This window comes from Gobio gobio (assembly GCF_949357685.1).
Source record: "Gobio gobio genome assembly, chromosome: 2".
NCBI classification, from domain to species: domain Eukaryota; kingdom Metazoa; phylum Chordata; class Actinopteri; order Cypriniformes; family Gobionidae; genus Gobio; species Gobio gobio.
Genome location: NC_137098.1, coordinates 23,463,435 through 23,481,849, shown reverse-complemented (window position 1 = coordinate 23,481,849; position 18,415 = coordinate 23,463,435). Strand labels below are relative to the sequence as shown.

Sequence of the window (18,415 nt, the reverse complement as noted above, 5' to 3'; positions counted from 1 at the left end):
TTAATGGAAATTGAATTGAAACCTAAATAAATGTTTTAGTGGATAAAGCTGCCTGTGTCTGTCCCTCAACAGAAGGTTACTAAACAATTCTTATCTCTTTTTTTGTGACTTTTATCAACAGTTTATCAATATTTGTCTCTCAGGCAAAACATTGTTTTTAGGGTAACATTAATGTATTAACTATGAGCAATACATTTTATACAATATTTATTAATATTTGTTTGTATTGGGTAATAAAAAATACAGCTGATCATGTTCACAGTAAATTATTTTTATTTTAATGTGTATTAGTACATATTGAAATTAACATTAACAAATAATAAATGCTTTAGCAGAACTGTTTATTATTAGTTCATGTTAACTAATGTGTGTTCAAAATAGAAATGGTAATTTCCAACTTATGAACAGCGAGTGTGACTAACAGTGTTGAGAGACATTTGTATCCTTAAAATAATTATTGCAATATGTTCAGGATTTATTATAAAATAACATGATGTTTCACACTCCTGTACAGTAGGTGGCGGTATGCACCTTAAAGTTGTTTGCAATCCGCCATTAACCAAGAGAAGAAGAAGAAGAATACGAATACGAAACGTGCTTCTGTCAAGTACGTTATATATGCACCCTCTGTGTGTCTCGGTATGCATTTTGCACCCGTCTTTATTTTGTCACGAGGCCATGAGTAGTTAAAACTGTGCCGCTTTGTATGCAGTCTGCACTTGACCCATGTCTAAGAGGTAAATGCTATTCATTTATATTTTTCGTGTCAGTCTAGATTGTAGATTTCACACTTAAAATGCTTCGGAATTTTTACTGCTGCTGAGACGTATTAATATTATTATCATTATTGTGTTTATATCATTATACTTGGCTTGAGAAAGCAAACACTGTGTTCTTTATTTTAAACTTTTTATATTATTATTATTAATTATGAGACTAAAATTTCTAAGTAGAGCTTTCAAACTACAGTCAACATTGGCCAGTCCTTCAGACTGTTCTGGCTTAAGGTGCTATATCTTTTCTAACTGATCAGACTTTTTTCCTTTTTAAATGCAATAATCAAAACTAGTAAAAATCCCATAAGTTTACATTGATGGAATGTTCAAATAAGACTCTTCAGCCTCTTTACTGTCAAAAATCAAATCTAAACACGGTGAAGTTCTTTAAACTCATATATCTAATATTTCATTGTATCTAATATTTCTAAGCCATTTAGATTTAAGCTTATATTCTAACATCTGTCTATCTATCTATAGCAATTAAAGGTAGGGTAGGTAAGAATGATCTAAAACACTTTTGTCCAAATTTGTTTAAACTTTCTTTATATGTCAATACATAATTAAAATTTAAGTACTCTGAAAAAGAGAGTATAAAAATCGAGTGACTCTAGACTTTTTAATCTGCAATAAACACCGGTCATTATTTTCGTTCAGGCCGAAACGAGTGATTGGCTTGGGCGACTGTCACTCTCTCTCGCTACCATGGCTACCACTGCTTTTGCTACAGGATCTGCCCACATGCGCGCACCCTAGGGCTGGGCGATATGGAGCAAAAAATATATCTCGATATATTTTGCTATATCTCGATATACGATATATATCTCGATATCTTTACAGGAAAAATAACCCCCCAAAAACTACTGCAAAAACAAATATGCCAAATACCACAAAGTCTTTTTTTTTTATTGAAGTGCAAAGAGGTAGGCAGTTCATGTAGGAACAAAGTAGGGATGCAACAATACAGTTAGTCCACAGTTCAATACATACCTTGGGTTTTTTTTACTATGGTTTTCGGTTTGGTTCTGATGGCTAGTCGCATCAGATTTTTGCTATTCTATTCTTAGCCGAACAGCAAGAGCTTAAGGAGGAAAAAATACTATTTTTTTATTGCAATACTCTTTCTTTATTTTACTTAAAAGACTTGAAAACCTTACTTAAACTTAAAACTTTACTTTTAAAAAACCTTGTACACATTCCTAGTGTACTGTATAATATAAAATAAATATATATTTATAAAGATTTACACTGGGAGCTCAGAGCTGTACAGCAGCATTTAAGTATGAAATGTAAATGTAAAAATAAAACACTACATAGACGTCCCTATAAAATATACATGATTCTTATTAAAGCTACTGTATTAGTTTTTCAGTCAAGAGCCGGGAGTGATTTTGTCTTTTGTTATTTTATTAACCACTAAAGGAATAGTTCACTCAAAAATGAAAATTCTGTCATTGATTACTCGCGCTCAAGTTGTTTTAAACCTGAATAAAGTTCTTTCTTCTGTTGGACATAACATATATTTTGAAGAATATTGGAAACCAAACAGTTGCTGGTCCCCATTGTAGGAAATAATAATATGAATGTCAATCGCTACCATCAGCTGTCTGTGTTCAACAGAAGAAATTAATACAGGTTTGGAACAACATTAGAGTGAGTAAATAATGACATAATTTTAGAGTGAACTGTCCCTTTAAGGACAAGCGGCAGCGTGTTCACTAGGCTGCACTGCTGTCAATTTAAGACTTTCACGCATGTAATATACAGACACACGCCGATTTTACTTTCACTTTAGACATAACCGACTGTGTTTATGTTAACCAGTAATCAAGATTTAGTCCAGTAATCACTTGTTTGACAGGCTTTTAGTGCGCCCGCTCGGGAAAGCACATGGTGCCCTACGCGCAAGGCTTTAAAACGACTCAAATCAAGGGCATAGTAAGTAACCTTCTCCAGCAAGCAAGCCGCTCTCTCTCCGTAGTGTACAGTCGTGGGAGTTCTTGTCTCGCAAAGTAATGCTGCCTTGGTAAACTGTATCTTGGATCAAGTGTTTGAGAACCAACTGTCGGCATTCATGGCAGTAGACATCTGTCTGCTGTTCGTCCGACGCCTTAAAACCGAAGTATCTCCATATAATGGAGCCAGTTGTTTTAAAGACGAGTTCTGTAGCCTCCGAGCTGGTTGCGGACGCCGCCATGACAACACGCGAGGGGAGGGGAAACAAAAGCAAGGAGGCGGGGGGCGAGCGAGCAGGGGCGAGCACGGCACAGAGAAGGCAAACAAGCAAAGTGGTGGATTCAGAATTAAATATAAACAGTATATCGATATATACGATATGTCAAAATCCATATCGTGTTTAAAAAATATCTCGATATATTTTAAATATCGAGATATCGCCCACCCCTAGCGCACCCCAGTGTTGCTAAGTCGGGCTACTTCAAACACTGTTGCTGCGGGCTGTTTTTCATGTCCGCGGGTTGAAGCGTCCCCAATTATGTGATGTTTTGCCCCGGGATTTGCGAATTTTAGCAGGCAGCCCTACCAAAAAGACACATATTTTACCCCCCAAATGCGATTTTTACCGGAGAAACACGATTGGGCTTGTTTTGGGCTAGTTTTGAGTAGCAATTGGGCGAATTTTGTTGTGAAAACCTGGCAACCCTGGCGCACCCGTTTGAGTTCAAGAGGCTGTATTTCTGCTGGACAGGTAATCTCATTTTGATTATAAATTTTTTTGGTTTATGTTTTCATGAAGCATGTCTCACTAGCACACGTAGCTGCCTAATATAGCTAACATAACATTACTTAACATAAAGTTACAATGTTATACACTTAGCGAGCCATTAGTAGAGATGATAAATACTCTATATGCTTAGCTCAAGTTGATCGCTGTCGTGTTGAATTTCGCAAAATGTAACTTTAGATAACAAAATGCATGTGTAAAAGCTAGTACACCGCATCCAGGAACTTTTTTTAGAACTAAGTTAGCTTTAGCTACTACCCTCTGTCTAAACTCTTCTACCATGTTCACCGGGAACTTTACCTGCACGTTTATTTCGGCCCTTGGTTTGTTTTTATATACTCTACCAATGTTTTTATCTTGTATCTGTGTGTGTCGTAGACGCTGTGTTGTGTGTGTATTTTAAACTTTACCAGTATCGTTATTCTAGCTTGAGAGTGAGTACTAAAAGACATCTTATATTCATAATGATAAAGTTAGATTTTTTATTACATGTGATTCTGACATGATGTCACTACATGCACTCCGCTTCTTCTTCTCCGCTCGTCTCAGGTAAATAATGCGCCTTTCAGCTAACGGACGGCGTGGCGCGTTCATGTGTTTTGGGGGCGTGGCTTTGGAAAGAGCCCAGAAGGGAGAAGGTGGAGTGAATGGAAATAATGAGCTGTCTTTAAAACAGTCGTGAGAGGTCTACAGACACTCAATTTTCATACTTTCTTTTTCAGAGTACTTACATTTTAATTATGTATTGATATATAAAGAAAGTTTAAACAAATTTGGAAAAAAGGTTTTTTAACCAAATCCTACCTACCCTAACTTTTAAAGGCACAATATGTAAGATTTTTGGATTAAAATATCCAAACTTGCTCTACTACCTTTTCCCATCACATATCAAATCGGAAAGGTATTTATTTTCAATAAAAATATAGAAAATATTCAAAATGTGGAAATAAAGTGTTTAACGTGTTTTTAATAATAAAGTATTTATCAGTTATGGGTAGGTGAACTGACATTTGCGCTGAATTAGAGACGGTAAATGTGAGTGGGTCCAATGTCATTGGTCATAAAAAGTGGGTGGGTCTTGTCCATATCAATGAGATCATACCCGAGTTGCCCTCGATTTCCGTTTTATTTTGTAGAAACCATGAAAACACCAAAGACGCTTTAATATATTATATGTTTTATTAGACAGGTGAGCAACTGTTTGGATACATTCATTGACAGAAAACTAATCATTGTTATATAGCTCAACACAGTTAGTCTTATTGTTTAAATCTCGTTTTCTTGATTTACAGTGAGTACCATGTTTTACCATGCCTAATATCGATCTAGCTTACTGCAGTCTCTAGGCTATCTTTTAAAAATAAACTAAAACTTAAAACTGTGTCAAACTTAAAGCTTTTAAAACTATTTAACTTTCTGGCTAGTTCACACTTAAACTTTTTACAATTACTTTTAGGCTAGGCTTTCTCAAGCCTTAACCTTGTGGAAAGGCTTCTCAGAAGAGTTGAAGCTGTTATAGCTGCAAAGGGTGGGCCAACTCCATATTAAACCGTACGGATTAAGAATGGGATGTCAATGGGAAGTTGCATGTATATAATTTACAGGCTATTAGAGGCGTATTTACAGGCTTTGTTTCATATAAAAAATATTGCGATTTATTGTATCGGAGGCATGCTATAAATAATGTTCAGTGGAGTTTTGTTCACGTGTCACACGTTCTCTGATGGTGCCAGAGAAATTCACTAAAATATCATTTTTCATATAAAAATTATAAAATATACATTTTTAAATACATTTTTCATAGTCGTGGTGCACGTGCTTAACTCAGAGTCAGTCTACTTAGAGTTGATTGAACTACCTCAACTCAGCTGTTCTGAAACCCTAAACTGAGAGTTTCCCATCTTAGGGTTAGTCAACTCAGAGTTCAAGTTTATACTCAGAGTTGGTTGAACCTCCTTATTGAAACAGGGCCCCAGCTCTCCTCGTCATCTCACTAACATACCAGTGGGCGGGCCAATGTTGCGATGATGAAGTAGGCATTGATTTTCTTCTGCAGAGGCGGTCTTTCACCTACCTCTAGGCACATTTTTGGACTAACAAGGAAGTTTTGAAACACAGGATACTGTTATATAAGAGGATCCCGTGTTTCAGAACTGAAAACTTCCTTGTACAGGAGCTCAAAAGCTCAAAGAAAATGTGATTTCTCAGTTCATGACCCCTTTAAAAGAAGTATATTTATTTATACTGGATATTTTATAACATTCCTCTACTTGATGTGAGGTTCTTTATCTTATTTTCATGCTACAGTATTTAACTTTTCCTTTCTACTGGCAGTAATGATTCTGAAATAAAATACGCCCTATATCTACTCTTGCTAGTAGCAGACACCGTAGTAGCAGTAACAGACACAACTTTCATACCATGTGATTGACAGATAAACTGTGTACTAGGGCTGCACGGTTAATCGAAAAAAAACACAATCTCGATTCAAACATAAATGCGATCTCATTTCTTAATGTTGGCGATTCACTTCCGTGTATTTCCCTCAGATCATGCTGCGTTCACGCGTTATTGGTCACACTAGAGCTTGTCACACTCACACAATAACAAAACACTAACCAATCAATCATAAATCTCCACTTCTCTCCTCTCCCTCATTGGCCACGTTCCGCTGTTACGGAGTCAGATTTGTAGTGGTAAGTAGGGATGCACCGAAATGAAATTCTTGGCCGAAGCCGAATAATAATGAAATGCTTGGCCGAATACCGAACGCGGTGTTTCGCATTTTTTCCATTTATTTTGCCAATATTTTCACCATTACAAAAATTAAATAGTAAAAATTTGCTCTTTACTATTTTGTGTTGCTTTTCAGAGAAATAAATCAAATAACAAAAATACAATTTCAAAATATTTATTTAACACTGAACATTTTTTTAACATTCCAGCAGATATTATACAAACAAAGCACAATATAAAAAAATAAATAAATTAGTAAAATAAAAAATATATTTTATTTGGCCATCTTTGAAGCCCCCCTTCTTGAATAGCCTATGTTAGGCCTATAACTGACTGCTGAAAGAATGTAACTCTGTATGTCTACAACAACAAATGTGCATTGAATAGTGCAAAAAATGTGGATGAACCCACAACATATAAATAACTGTCCTAGACATAAGCCTACTTTGCCTACTTCTTCAGGAAAAGTGGCAGGTTCTTCTTTATGAAAAGTAGCTTCTCTGCTTTCTCACATGAAAGTCGGTTCCTCTTCTCATCGATGACATGAGATGCAGCACTAAACAGTCTCTCGCTGACTGTGCTTGTGCATGGAGCAGACAAGTACCTGCAGAATAGTTGAAATTTTTATTGCAGTTTTCTGACAGTTGCTCATTTCAAAATGAACAATGTCTTCAAGATAATGAAATGGTTGAAACCCAGTGTAGCCCTACTATTTAACTACACTGATTGTTACATTTTTTTCACAAAGTACATAATATAAAATATAGGTAGTAACACTTTACAATGTTTCCTTTTGTTAACATTATTGCATTAACTAACAATTAGCAATACATTTGTTATGGTATTTATTAATCTTCATTAATGTAAGATAATAAAAAATATTTAGTTCATGTTAGTATAAGTGCATTAACAATTTTAACAAATAGGCCTACCACTTTTGATACTTTTTAATTCAAAAATTAAAAATGTGATACTTAATTTTAATACTGTATTAGTAAATGTTAACATTAAGATTAATACATGCTTTTAATAAGGGGTTTTCATGTTTAGTTAATGTTAAAAATAGAAACTACTTATAAAGTGTTACCATAAAAATCTTAAATTAATTTCCCATACAAGTAGCCTACCTGCGTGCCATCTGCGCCAGGTCGGGAAAGCGGCCTTGATTGGTCCTCCAAAATTCGAGAGGGTTATTGCTCCTGGGGATGGGGACTTCTGAGAGATAACCATCTAACTGTTGAGCTTGTCCTCTGTCTTGCAAATGGGTTATTCTCTTGGAGGATCTCATCGAACTTGTCAGACAGCGAGACTGTGCGCGGCTCATCTGTAGTACGAGCGCGTTTACTCTCTGCGCTGTTTTCATCTCCTGCGCTGTGCATCACCTGACCGTCTCCATCACCTAGCGGCTTTACCAAATCCAACTCGGCCTGGATCATTTCTCATGCGTGCAGCTTTTTCCCCACATCCAAGTAATGATCTTTATATCGTGGATCAAGCACAGTCGCGATGCAGTACAGGGGTTCTGAGTCCGCCTGACTAAATCGTGTGCTGACAGCTTCTAAGAGCGCACTTCTACAACAGAGAATGGTTGATCATCCAATGCGATGAATTCCATTATCCTTTTAGTAATACCTTTAGCTTTGGCACTGTCATTGGTAAACTTTTTTGCCTTTTCTAAGAAGTCAGCCACAGATGGAGTGGGTGTCCTAGGACTGGGAGGAGCTACTTTCCTTTTCACTGCTGCTGTTGCCGCAGCCGCCGCCATGTCTTTCTCGTACTCTGCATGATGTTCGGGGTGTCTTGATTTTAAGTGATAAATTAAACTTGAAGTGCTGTACGTTTTTGCAGATGCACCCCCTCTGGACAATTCAGCAGAACAGTGTCTGCAAACGGCCGTTTTTGCCTCTTTCTCTGACACTTTAAAGTGCTTCCACACTGCTGACATGTTTGCTGCATAAAGCGAGCGCATCTCACTCTATGCGGGTTACTATTTGATCGCGTCATTAAAAACGTCATTGTTCGGCAAAATTTATTCTGCCTTTTTACTTATTCGGTTGCCGAACATTCGGTGCATCCCTAGTGGTAAGAGGTAAAAATGAACCCCAGTGTGGAAAATCCCGGTGGCGACGGTGAGAGTGAGGATGTAACAACAACATTGGTACAGAAAAAAGGAGCACATTCCACCGTGTGGAGCTTTTTCGGGTTTAAACCTGAAGACGATGCGCAAAGAGTTATAATTTGCAAACAGTGCTTTTTCATCGTCGCAGCACCGCAAGGTAACACAACTAATCTATACAATCACCTCAAACGTCACCACAAAATACAGTACGAGTTAGCCATGAGAGACAAGGGAGCCACACCACAAAATACAGCCGCCAGACCACGCAAACTTCCATAACTCAGGCATTGTACGGAGCATCGCCATACCCTCCAAGTTCCCAGCGGCACAAAGATATAACAAAAGCCATCACTTATTATTTAGCTAAAGACATGGCTCCAATCAACACCGTTAACAACGAGGGATTTAAGGCAATGATACAGACTTTAGACAAGCGCTACTCTTTGCCCTCTCGCAAATATTTTTCATCCGTTGCACTGCCAGGTCTATACACCCAGTGTCGAAAGACAGTCGAGGAAGAACTGCAAAATATGCAGAACTTTGCGGCAACAGCAGACCTATGGTCAAGCCGAACCATGGAGCCGTATTTAGGCTTGACAGTGCATTTCATAACAAATGACTTCAACATGAGAAGCCGCTGTCTACAGACGGCGTTCTTACCTGCTGATCACACTGGCGAGGAACTGGCACAGGGACTAAAGGAGAGTCTCAACTCCTGGAGTTTGGAGGAGGAAAAAATGGTGTGTATCACCACAGACTGTGGAGCAAACATTGTAAAAGCAGCCTCCCTGAACAACTGGACAAGGCTTCAATGTTTTGGCCATAGGCTACATCTGGCTATAGGTGAGTGTATTAAATACCCAGTAAAATTTTCATGTTTTCATTTAAATCAGAAAAATGGGTCCTTAATTTTTTTATAATAATAATAAAAAAAAACATATGACAGAAAACAGAATAAAATAAGAACACATAACCCATAAGGTACTATTAAGGACTGCACAATTAATCTGATATAATATCTAAAAGTATAAATGGGCCTTAAATGAACATTGAAGATTGTATTGTATGTTTCAACATTTTTTTTTTAAAATATTTTATTTATAGTTAAATTTTTTTACAAAAACAAAAAGAAACAACAAAAGACAACAAAAACCCTCTCTCCACAAGGCAAGATATTAAATAATCATAAACATAGAAATAAACAGTATTAAGCATAGATTTACATGTAGTCTGTCTACATTTGTTGTTTCTACATTAATTTAATTGTAACTAATTACTTTTATTTAAAATTGATTCATTTTTTTTAAAGTATAAGCACACACAATTAAGTTTATCCTGCTTTATTTTTGTCCCATCAAATTGAATTTTAATAGCCATTTTAACATTTAATGCAAGAAAATGTATGGAATGTTAAATTAATTTACTGCAGAGTTGATAAATTATATTTTTATTACAGAGAATGCAATGAAAGGTTCTCGGATTGACCGTGCTGTGGGTCTTTGCAAAAAGCTTGTGGCCTACTTCAACCATAGTTGGAAGTGGAGGAGGGAGCTTGCTATTGCCCAAAAGGAGCTCAACTTGCCTGAACACCAGCTTAAAACGGAGTGCCCAACAAGATCCCGACAAGCTATGGTCCAGAGGATCCTGCAACAGCAAACTGCTATTGGACATGTTCTCTCCGCTGACCAGAAGGCAAGACACCTGACACCAACCTGGCAGGATATCGAAGTCCTTGAAGTGATCAACAAGACACTCACCCCACTGGCAGACTTTACTGATGCTCTGTCAGGAGAGCAGTATGTTACGGTCTCCTCAGTCAAGCCGGTCCTCCACCTTTTTGAGACAATGATGGCAGTGCAGGAAGATGATACAGATCTCGCACGATCAATAAAGTAAAAAAAATCCTGCATTACCTTAAAGAAAAGTATAGTGATCCACACACTCAGGAGCTGCTCGACATAGTCCAGTTTAAATCGTGGATCCAATACTGTGGCTATGTCAGGGAGGACAACAAAGTCAGTGTCAAGGACAGACTGAAGAATAAGATGACTAGCATTGGTATGGTAAGTATATCTTTACATGATTCACAATATTTATTGTCTCACAGAGTAAGAAATTTACATTGAGCTACATTGTTAATACATTGAAATAATTGAAATTGGATTTAGCTAACCCACCATAGTTTTTAACTGCTGAGATGTTACTTTTGTTTACAAGTGTAGAATATTAAGATTTTTATTTGATCTTTTCTCTTTTCCAGCAAAGTCCCCCCACAACTGCCCCCAGCGCCCAGCCTCCGCTGCCCCCCGTAGAAAAGAAGAGAAAGACCGTAGGCAGTTTTTTTTAAAGCAGCAAAGGACAATGAGGCAGCAGCACCATCTGATGCTTCTTCTCAAGAGAATGATGTTGACATGGAGCTAGGCTCATATCTGCTCACAAGAAACATTGACAGCGAAGATGACCCCATAGTCTGGTGGAAAGAACACAAGGGACAATATCCAATACTGTCTGTGCTGGCAAGGAAATACCTCTGTATCACTGCTACAAGTTCCCCATCAGAAAGGGTTTTTAGCATGGGGGGAACATTGTAACATGCCAGCGTTCCTCCCTGAAACCTCAAAATGTTGATAGGTTAGTGTTCTTGGCCAAGAACCTTTAAGGTTATGTGCCAATTGGAGCAAAAAGCACATGTTCTATTTAGTTTTTTTTTATTTATTTTTGTATATTTTAATGTTCTCTTATGTTCAACAACATTAAGCTTTACAATTATTCTCTTTAAGGGGTCTAAAATAAAGAAAAGAGAGTTGAGACATTTTTTGTTACGCCTGTTTTTTTTTTTTTTTTTTTTGTACTTGAGTGCAATACATTTTGGTTGAAAAAAATGAGAATCGTGTAAGAGAATCGTGATCTCAATTCCCATGGAGAAAAATCGTGATTCACATTTTAGCAAGAATCGTGCAGCCCTACTGTGTACACTGTTAATTGTTGTTGTTAATGTTGTGGTTATTTCAGCAGTTCCCTTCATACATTCAGTTTAACGGCATTAAACAGGTTTTTACTTTAAATGCTCAGGTATGTCAATGGTATGAGACATTTCCCATAAAATGTCAGTATTTTAACTTATAGAAAATAATGGTGATATTTCCACGCAATGAAAGAATTTTATTTAAGCAGTAGTGAAGTGTAAAGAGTGGAACGCGTGAGGGTGCGAACGACAGCGCACGTCTTCATTAATTGTCTAATTTTTAGATATTTAAAGCATTGAATCACATTTTAAATCGATTATTGACTGAAATTAACAATGCACAATTCAAAAATCCATGTTTCAAGGTAGATGCATCATCCAGGATTTGTAATCGATATATCGAGAAAACGAGTGAATCATTACTTGAACCCCTAATTGAGTGATTTTCTCTTTAGGTGCTTTTCCACCGTCGGGCCAAACTGTTTTTGCTTAACCGTTTCCAGCCGATCAGGGCCAGCCGGTAAGGATATGGTTTCATTTTCCACTGTGGGGCTGATAATGGCCGCTCTTTGGAATGCAATACAGATGTGCCAGCCATTGCCTTGGTAACACAACGGTTTACTTATGATATGAGATGTAAATAGATATTTCTGAGATGTAAATAGATATCTCTGACCACAAGTTTAGTAGATGATGTTTAATTTTAATGTACATGTTCTTTCTTTTGTTGTTACTGTAGATTAAGGATATGGTAGCACTTTTTACGATGGCCAAAACACTGGCACCGAGGCTGCATTTGCTGAGTCATTTGAATGACCAAATCTTTCTTTCACTGAAAGCATGTGCTGGTAAGCGTCAGTCTTCTCCTTGTCTTCGAACCTCCACTGCCTGCTTTCCTACATGTTCCAACCTCAGTCCAAGGCGAATATGCACCACAGAAAGAGACCCACTTTTCCTTGTTGCTGGATCTGTTCGCCCTTACCAGGAGTTCCTCACTAGTGGAAGTGGTCTGTCATTGTTGCACCACCTTACTTCTGATGAGGACCACACATTTATGAAACGACTCTCTTCCTGTACTTCATCTCAGCATGTTCTACGTCTCTTGCGATCTTACCCTGTCCTCTCAGGTGCAGCAGCAGCATCTATACTTCACAGACTGGCTGACTTGGAGCAAAATGCCACATGTGGCCTTCAGAAACCACAGATACTGCTATCAGATTTGGCCCTTAATAAACTTTGTCAAAGACTGGAACATGATTCAGCTGGATTAGAGGATGAAGTGCTGGTTAGAGCTCTCCTGGGCTGTACACGTCTCTACCTTGACCCTCAGAGCCGCCTAGTGCTGATGCTGGTGTTCGAATGCCAGAAGAGATTGGATTTGGAACAGTTAAGTGTCGAAGCGCTATGTGGGTTATCACAGGCTTTATTTGCGTTGGAAGGACCTGGCGGTGGCATGGTAAAACAGGCTATGAATCAGCTCCAAAATAAAGAACCAGCTCAATGGAATATAACAGAACTAGTTGCTGTTTACTGCATGCTAGCAACTGGTTTGGGTGAAGATGGACGATACCTAGAGCTTCTAAATGAAATTAATGCTCAGGCACTTCGACAGGCGCAACGAATGGACCCAGTGGCTCTTAGTAAGATTCTAGGTGCTTTAGTCACATTGAGACATAATCAAGCATTACCACTTGTAATTGCACTTTGCAAGCAAGCTGTTCATCATGTGCAAAACTTTGCTGATGCAGAACTGACTGTGGTGTTATCAGCACTTATGCACTATGGACACAGTGACCACTTTCTTGTGGAAGCTCTTGAGCGTCATGTGCCCAAGGTTGCCTTCACGGCTCATGCTGAAACCATAACCAAGGTGATGCAGTATTTCCACAGACGGCGCATTCTTTCTCCACCTGTTTTTAACATGGTGGCTGAGAGTTTTGTGTATCGCGCAGAGGAGTACTCGACATGGCAGGTGTCACAACAGATAGCTGCTCTGGGATTTTTGGGATATCTGCCGCCTGACGCTGTGAGATTGTTCCGAAAGGTGGAGTCTGTTTTGCATGCCCGGTTTTCACAATTTCAGCCCAGAGCCCTTCTAGACCTACTATATGCCTGTACACTTCTACAGAGGTACCCGCTTAACTTCGTCTCAAAAGTCTTCAGTCCTTACTTCATGCAGCAGCTACAGGGTAAGAAGCAATAAAGAAGCTTGTTCTATACAGTGCTCAAAAGTATTGGTATTTAGCTCTCAATAAATTCTTGATATACTATGTTGTAGTAATTAAGTATTTTTATAATTTATGGTATGAATTAAATTCACTAATAATGGATTACCATTAATAGTATAATAAGGTATAGAAAATACAGATTGGATTGTGAAACATTTGACATATACTTTTGATTATGAATTCAAGTGATAACACACTGATAACAATGTGATTGTTGTCATGTTGTACTTTAACATACAATCACAGTGCTGTAGTGGACCATCTTGTAGGAAATGCTCCAACACTGATGACAATGATTATGCATTATTTTTTGAAACAAGGGTCGTGTTCTGGTATGAACATGCTGTAATGCGCATTCTAGCTTCAGATGACAATTTATGCAGTGATTTCTCCATCTGCTTGCCTAATTACTAAACATGTTTGTGCTGAAATTGATTAATCAACGATAGATAAGTTTAATCATTTAAATTATTTAACACTTCATCATTGAAATGCCTACTTTTTTTGAATAATATATTTTCCATCTCTGTACTTTCTAAGGGGAGGAGGGCATTGGGTTGGATCCCGTAGTGCTTGCACAGTTGACCCAACTCTACATGACTGTAAAGCTGGAGTGTCCATTTTATGATGTGAGTAAAACTGTATTTTTCTTCATCTAAGAGTTGAGGCTATGTGGTGATTTTACTTTCGTTCATCCAAGGACGCCAAGTAAGGTAGTGATTGGTACTCGTCACTGCTGACGTTGTGATTTTTGGATCACGTGTCGCTTAAGGTTATGTTATGAGTACATCAGATGACCGCCTTCCCCCTCTCTTAGTTTGGGACACTAGTCAAGGTCTTTTACCTTGGCTCTATGAGAACACTCCAAACAGGAGGCTGTTCAATCTTTACATTTTCGATGAATGTAAAGTGGGGAGAGTTGGTCAGCTGATTTATATGAAAGATTGGTGAGATTTCTAACTTGTATAGCCTCTTCTGTATTATCAGCACCAGTAAAGCTGGGCATACACTGTGCGATTTTCATCCGATTTCGAGCCGAATTCTGACTCGTGCAACTCTTTTTTGGGTCGGGCCGATTTTCAGCTTTATCATGCGTCGTTTGTCGTGAGGTGTTCGTGCAGTGTACAGGGGGAAACGAGAGGCGACAAACCTCTCCCGATCGGCAATCGGATGGTCGGATGAATTTCTGGCATGTCAGAAATTCTGGTCGCTCCTCGTGAGGTTATTAAACAGCTGAAGCAGAGCTACGAACTGATTGCCCTATTTCTTATCACTGCGCCTGCGCGAAAGCAGAAGTTGAACCATTTCATCTTTAATGCAGCAAGAAAGAAAACGAAAAGTTCAGTAGGCAGTTATCAAATAGCAGAAATTTAGCAAACTGTTGCTTGCCTCCAGTTCGTGTTGTAAAATGGATAATCTAAGACGTTCAAACCACCGTGTTTAGCCTATCAGTGCCTCTTTTATTCATTTAACTTTGAATATTAATTTATTCATTTTAATTCTAGGCCTATAATTCCTTGTTTAATTGGGCAAAATGTATTTAAATAATGAGGAGTAATTAAGCTAATCTATCATTTTATTATGCAGAGTATCGGTTATGCATTGATGCGTTATAAAATTAGCGCGGGGGCAATAAATGTAATATAAATGTAATAATAAAGGCCTACCCTAATAATAATGTTCATTTATATACATAAATTGTAAATGCTAAATGTTCTTGATATCGATAGCTGATGCATTTGATAGGCTATCTCTCTATTCTAGGTTTTTTTGCGCATATTTCACTCGTACAGTGTGAGCAGACAAGTTGCGCTCGACGATCGGACCGCACAGTGTGAGCACATAAACCGTGAGCGTTGGCTTTACAACAAGAATAACTAACACAACTACTAAATTAATACAATGAATGATAAAGGAATAAAGTGCATAAATACATGTGATTAAGTTGAGTGTGGCTATGGAAGAGTTGCATTATCTTATGGAAAGATAAACTGTTGTTTGACGGAGGTCATAATAGATCAGAATATTCGAGGGACCGGGGGCAACATGCTGGAGACGGGTTTATTGAGGATGATGTTGATTAAATAATTATTAAAGTGCAATATTCGAATGATCGGAGGCAACACGCTGGAGACGGGTTTATTGAGGATGACATATCGATTTAAGTATTATTTAATTGTAATATTCGAACAATCTGAGTCAACACGCTGGAGACGGGTTTATTGAGATGCCGTGTCGATGAGGCAGTTGCAGGGGGAGTCTAATCACGGTCTCCCAGACACTTCGGGGTCCTGTGTTGGTCTTCTCTGGGCGCAGGTCCACCATCTGAACTGGATACGGCCCGGATCCGGCTGACTGCAGTAAACCTCGGGATAAAACAGAGAGACTATCATTAGCGTAGATGCCATTCTTCTGATGATGTAACGAGTACATCAGGTGTTATGGGAAGTGTTCCCGGTTCCGGCTGACCTAGTTAATGCAGCCTAACAATCATTTCATTGAAAAAGTGTTTTATGTGTATGCCACAGTAAAGAGATGTGTTTTTAGTCTAGATTTAAACTGACAGAGTGTGTCTGCTTCCCGAACAATGTTAGGAAGACTGTTCCAGAGTTTAGGTGCTAAATAGGAAAACGATCGACCGCCTGCAGTTGATTTGGATATTCTCGGTATGATCAACTGGCCAGAATTTTGAGACCGCAGTAGACGTGATGGAGTATAATATGTTAAGAGCTCGCTCAAGTATTGGGGAGCTAAACCATTTAGTGCTTTGTAAGTAATAAGTAAGATTTAAAAATTGATGCGATGTTTAATAGGCAGCCAGTGCAGTGTTGACAGAACTGGGCTAATATGGTCATACTTCCTGGTTCTAGTAAGAACTCGAGCTGCTGCGTTTTGGACCAGCTGGAGTTTATTTATTAAGCGAGCAGGGCAACCACCCAGTAGAGCATTACAATAATCTAACCTTGAGGTCATGAACGCATGAACTAACTGTTCAGCATTTTGCATTGAGAGCATGTGCCGTAATTTAGATATATTTTTAAGATGGTAGAAAGCAGTTTTACAGATGCTAGAAACGTGGCTTTCAAACGAAAGATTGGTATCAAAGAGCACACCCAGGTTCCTCACTGACGACGAGGACTTGACAGAACAGCCATCAAGTGTTAGACAGTATTCTAGGTTACTACTTGTGGAGCTTTTTTGTCCAATAATTAAAAATTCAGTTTTTTCTGAATTGAGATCGGATGATAAGAGCAAATCATTTGTAACTCTGACGAGAGCAGTCTCAGTGCTATGATACGGTCTAAATCCTGACTGGAAATCCTCACAGATACCATTTCTTTCTAAAAAGGAACATAATTGTGAAGAGACTGCCTTTTCAAGTATTTTTGACAGAAAGGGTAGATTTGAGATTGGTCTATAATTGACTAAATCTGTAGGATCAAGTTGCGTTTTTTTAATAAGTGGTTTAATAATAGCCAACTTAAAAGTTTTCGGTTCATATCCTAATGACAAAGATGAATTAATGATATTAAGAAGAGGATCTATGACCTCTGGTAGCATCTCTTTTAATAGCCTAGTTGGTATAGGGTCGAGCATACATGTTGTCGATTTTGATGATTTAACGAGTTTAGCCAATTCTTCTTCTCCTATAGCAGTGAATGAGTGTAATTTTTCCTCAGTGACACTACAATGCTCTGTCTGATGTGATGCTGTATCAGACGGCTGCATGGTTAAAAAAATTTCCTAATATTATCAATCTTACATGTGAAGAAGTTCATAAAGTCATTACTGCTGTGCTGTTTACAATCATCAGAAGTTGAAGCTTTATTTTTGGTTAATTTAGCCACTGTATCGAATAAATACCTTGGGTTGTGTTTGTTTTCTTCCAAGAGAGTTGAGAAATAAGCAGATCTAGCAGTTTTTACAGCCTTTCTGTATGTGATCATGTGCTCTTTCCACGAATTACGAAAAACCTCTAATTTTGTTTTCTTCCAGCTGCGCTCCATTTTTCTGGCTGCTGTTTTAAGGGCCCGGGTGTGCTCGTTGTACCACGGCGTTGGACTATTTTCTTTAATCTTCTTTAAGCGCAGAGGAGCAACTGTGTCTAAAGTACTGGAAAAGAGAGAGTCAATAGTTTCTGTTGCAACATCGAGTTCTTCTATACTATCTGGGATGCTGAGCAGATGATACTGATGAGGGAGATTATTTAAAAAGCAATCTTTAGTAGCGGCAGTGATTGTCCTGCCATTTTTAAAGCGAGGGGGCGGCTTTGCAACCTTAGCTAAATTAAGTATACATGATACTAAGTAATGATCTGAGATGTCATCGCTCTGCTGCAGAATTTCAACGGTATCAACATTTATTCCATGTGACAATATTAGGTCTAAAGTATGATTATGGCGATGAGTGGCTCCTGACACGTGTTGCCTAACTCCAATAGAGTTTAGTGTGTCTTTAAATGCTAATCCCAATACGTCTTTTCCGTTGTCTACATGGATATTAAAATCACCAACAATTAGTACTTTATCTACGGCCAGTACTAACTCTGATAGAAAATCAGCAAATTCTTTGATAAAGTCTGTATTATGCCCAGGTGGCCTGTATACAGTAGCTAACACAAATGTTGAACAGGTTTTATCATGTACACTACATAGCGTTACATAAAGCACCAAAACTTCGAAGGAATTATATTTGAAACTAGACTTCTGAGTAATACTGAAGATATTATTATAAATTACAGCAACCCCTCCCCCTTTACCTTTCAGACGCGGCTCATGTTTATAACAATAATCTTGGGGGGTGGACTCATTTAAGGTAATGTAGTCGTCAGGTTTTAGCCAGGTTTCT

At 38.2% G+C, this 18,415-nt stretch overlaps 1 protein-coding gene across 3 annotated transcripts in view; it reads left to right on the top strand.

Annotated features, from left to right (window-relative positions):
• Positions 1 to 557: 557 nt before the first annotated feature.
• fastkd3 (FAST kinase domains 3) overlaps positions 558 to 18,415 on the top strand; it is a 58,327-nt gene continuing 40,469 nt past the window's right edge. The window contains exons 1-4 of one of the 3 annotated variants that reach the window (XM_079810956.1): positions 558 to 737; positions 11,795 to 11,944; positions 12,079 to 13,528; positions 14,108 to 14,196. In XM_079810956.1, coding sequence (XP_079667082.1) covers positions 12,088 to 13,528; positions 14,108 to 14,196 — 1,530 coding nt within the window. In that variant the 5' untranslated portion in view covers positions 558 to 737; positions 11,795 to 11,944; positions 12,079 to 12,087. Of the gene's footprint in view, positions 738 to 11,794; positions 11,976 to 12,078; positions 13,529 to 14,107; positions 14,197 to 18,415 lie in introns of all 3 variants that reach the window. The other 2 variants (XM_079810955.1, XM_079810957.1) reach the window with 2 other exon arrangements.